Source organism: Chenopodium quinoa, unplaced genomic scaffold (assembly GCF_001683475.1).
Source record: "Chenopodium quinoa cultivar QQ74 unplaced genomic scaffold, ASM168347v1, whole genome shotgun sequence".
Classification (NCBI taxonomy): domain Eukaryota; kingdom Viridiplantae; phylum Streptophyta; class Magnoliopsida; order Caryophyllales; family Amaranthaceae; genus Chenopodium; species Chenopodium quinoa.
In genome coordinates, this window is record NW_018743021.1 from 3,116,481 (window position 1) to 3,119,996 (window position 3,516).

General features: G+C 40.9%; 1 protein-coding gene across 1 annotated transcript; it reads right to left on the reverse strand.

Moving 5' to 3' along the window:
• Positions 1–416: 416 nt before the first annotated feature.
• On the reverse strand, positions 417–2,211 carry LOC110730326 (phospholipase A1-Ibeta2, chloroplastic-like). Its single transcript, XM_021910124.1, has one exon. The coding sequence runs from the start codon at positions 2,103–2,105 to the stop codon at positions 474–476; it is 1,632 nt and encodes a 543-aa protein (XP_021765816.1). The 5' UTR covers positions 2,106–2,211; the 3' UTR covers positions 417–473.
• Between the last annotated feature and the right edge of the window lie 1,305 nt (positions 2,212–3,516).

The window sequence follows — 3,516 nt, forward strand, 5'->3', positions numbered from 1 at the left end:
TACCTACTAAAATATAAACTATTGATAAGAGAATTTTAGCATGCTCTCTCTTGCATAATCATAATTAGTTACAGAGTTTTTTTTTTTTTTTTTTTGAAACAAATAAATTACAGAGTTAATTAAACATTGTTTAATGGTTATAATTCTGATTAGTACTAAGTGCAGATGCAGACATTTTAGTTAGCTTAGTTCTAAGCCAAATCTTCATTTCAATAACTCTCACACAATCAGCTGTAGGGCCATACCTGAATGTTAAATTAATTTCGTCCACTCAAAAAATATAAATTTGGTGTGGATAATAGATGGTCCAAAAATTGAATGAAAAGTTTAATTGGTTGCTCTTTAGTAATTATGCAACACCAATTATAAACGAGTTAGTTGTTAATTAGTAGAGATAAATCAGAAAAAGCTAAATATACGAAAATTCTCTCCCACACTAATTTTCAGGGAGAAAATAATCTTTTTATTAATTTTCATGATGAGGATGGACTAGGTAAACATTTAGACATAGACACTACTCCATCATTCTCGATTTTCAAAGTCAAGGACTTAGCCTTGCTTGTATACAATTTCTTCACATTAGACCCTTGCTCACTTAGCAATTTAAACAAGCTTCGTTTGGCGTTCGGTCTAAACGGGCAATTCGATGCCAAGAAACCATCTACCAAGTGCAAGTAAGCTTCCAGATCATGGCAGCATGCCACGTCAGCATCCGGTCTCAAATAAGGTGACATTCTAGTATCAACTCTAAGTTCTGTACCAACATGAGAGTATGCTAATGGCATTTTATTGGTTAGGAATTCAACAACACCGGCTACTTGTGCATTGTTCATTAGCTTTTGTTCTAGCTCTTCGCTCATAAATACACCGGGTACCCTTGTGATCACGTCTTGGTTGTTTACGATCCTTAGCACTTTTACGTTGTTGGCCTTTATACGTTCGGCGAATGCACGGTTCCCGACACGTGGTCCTCCGAATGAGAAAACCGCCACCGGAGGGACATCCGGGGCGCAAGTGCTAATCTCGTCTGCCACTAGTACGGCTAGGGCTGCACCAAGACTATGTCCGGTTATTGTAATGCTTAATGTTTCACCTTTGTATGTTTCTAGTAATCTTTTAATTTCTTGTACCACTGACTCGGCTAGACTTGGGGTGTGTTCTCCTTGGGTTCGGAATAAGCTAAGGAACCCACATTCGACCTTGGCTTCATCTTCTTCGGTTGCTTGATTGTTGGATTCTTCCATTGGGACGAGTAAGGCCCGGAAATTCTCGGCCCACTCGAGGCACGTGGCGGTTCCTCGAAGGGAGATGACAATGTCCCTCCTTCCCATCCTAGCAATTTCACGTTCATCTTGGCAAACTGCAACATAACCGACGCAGCTAGATCGCTGCGTCATCCAACTAAGATCTGGTGCCACATCGTCCACCCATTTAGGTAGTCCAATGGATGATGTGGCATACAGACTTTTGGTTACGTGATACGACTTATCAGGTAACCCCACCTCTCTCCACGACTTGATCCCCGCCTCTGTAGTGGCGGGGTCAGAGTGGAAGGTTTGGTATGCAGCTTGGATAAACTCCCCATACCTGACCATTTCTCGACGAAGATTCTCGTCGAGAGGGTCAAGTAACCCCGCCCAATCCCTACTCCCGTGGTACTCCCTCCACCGCGCTCCCAGGTGGTTCCGGGGGGAGTACTCGGGCTGCTGATTCAGTAACATCTGCTGGATCCGGGTCAGGCGACGAGGCGACATTTCAGCTGCCGCCTCGACAGCCCGGCCCGGTATCCCCCCGGGCCAAATTTGGGCCAGATTGAGCCCGTGCAATAACCCCCTATTGCGGTTGCTCTCAGATTGCTGCTCGCGGTCAATGGACTTCATTGGCCGCGGCGGCAATGGAGCTGCTTCCTTTTGTAGCAGCTTATCAAGGTTAGATAAATGATCTTTTGTCTTTTGATTACCACCCTTTTCTTGAACGTGAGCAGCCCGAGCCGACGCCCATAGTCGGCTCGGCCTCGACAACGAAGATTGTTGTGCACACCGTAACCCGGCACGTTTAAGGTTGTGAGATGGAAGCATAGATCCAAATTGAGCAATTTGCGCCATTTATTTTTCTTTAAAGATGGGAAAATAAAAGAAAGAGAGAATATTATGAAATTGGTTGTTAGTTTGGGTTGTTGAACTCTGAAGCGTCATTTGAATAAATCAGAGGGGGTATATATAGACCGCCAACCACTACATTCCACCAAATACCCTTAGATATTGTTTAATATTACAGAAAATGCCATGGTTTAGACTTTATTAGTGCGAAAACAATATAATATCAATCAAGGGTAAAATAGGAAATTGATAAATGAATAATTTAGACTATTTCATATTGCTAATTTGAAGAATATAGACGTGTAATCGCGTAAAGTGAACCGGAGACGAAAGAAAGAGCATTGAAGGTTGAAAGTCTGCTGGTTTAAAAATAATCCGGTTCATAAATTGACCAGAATTATCTGTTTGATTTTATTAAAATGACGGCTTTACCCTCTCTTGAGCTTATGACTTTGGTATTGACTACTGTTTTTAAGGGTTGTTTATTTTTTTATTTTTTTTTATTTTTTTGATAGGAGTTGGTTATTTATTATATGGATCAACAAGTATTATTATTAATATTAATATTATTAGTATTTTGTTTTTGTCAACATATTTTCTGATCCATTCCCACTGTATGGGATATGAGATGAGAGAAGAAAAATGTTGGTTTGAATAAATTCTGCCTTTTGTTTTATGTTCATATAATTTTAAGAAATTTTGCTACTGTTAATTAATTATGTCCTACTTGTAGTGTTTCATGTTGCTTATTATTTTTGTGATAAGATTTAATTTGGTATTTTTTTTTTTTTTTACTTATACCTTATTTTACCGAACAAATTAACATAACTATCATCATATCGCCAACCCACCTGAAAAAGATGGATATGACTTGGAATGAGTAAATGAATGAGGTTGATTTTCAAGAAATTAGGGTGAAAAGATGCGACATTTGATTAAGAAATAATTGGTTGTGATATTTACAAAATAATGCATACATCAAATCTAGTGTTGTCAATTTCCAGCTAACAATAAGGGGTCGTTTGGTTCGCGAGGGGTAATCGGAATGAAATAAACAAAGGGAAAGACAAGGAATGGAATGAAAATACCTAAAATTTTCTATGTTGTTTGGTCTTAAATACAAAGGGAATGAGGCCAGGGTCACCAGTCCCACCACCACACCACCACCTCAAACCTTCTCTCTCCACCTTTTCCAGCCACCAAACCACTCGCCGCACCTTCCTCCCCCTTCGCCGGTCATCCCCGCCCCTCGCACAGCTCTATCTCAACCCCGAAAAACCACCCTCAGCCCCGAATAAACCCTAGAAACTATTCTCCCTCGCCGTTTGAGGTGCGACAATCTCCGACGAGGGTTGGGGGAGGTGCGAAAAGGGTTGGGGGAGGTGCGAAAAGGGGCAGCGACGTACGATTTCGGTGC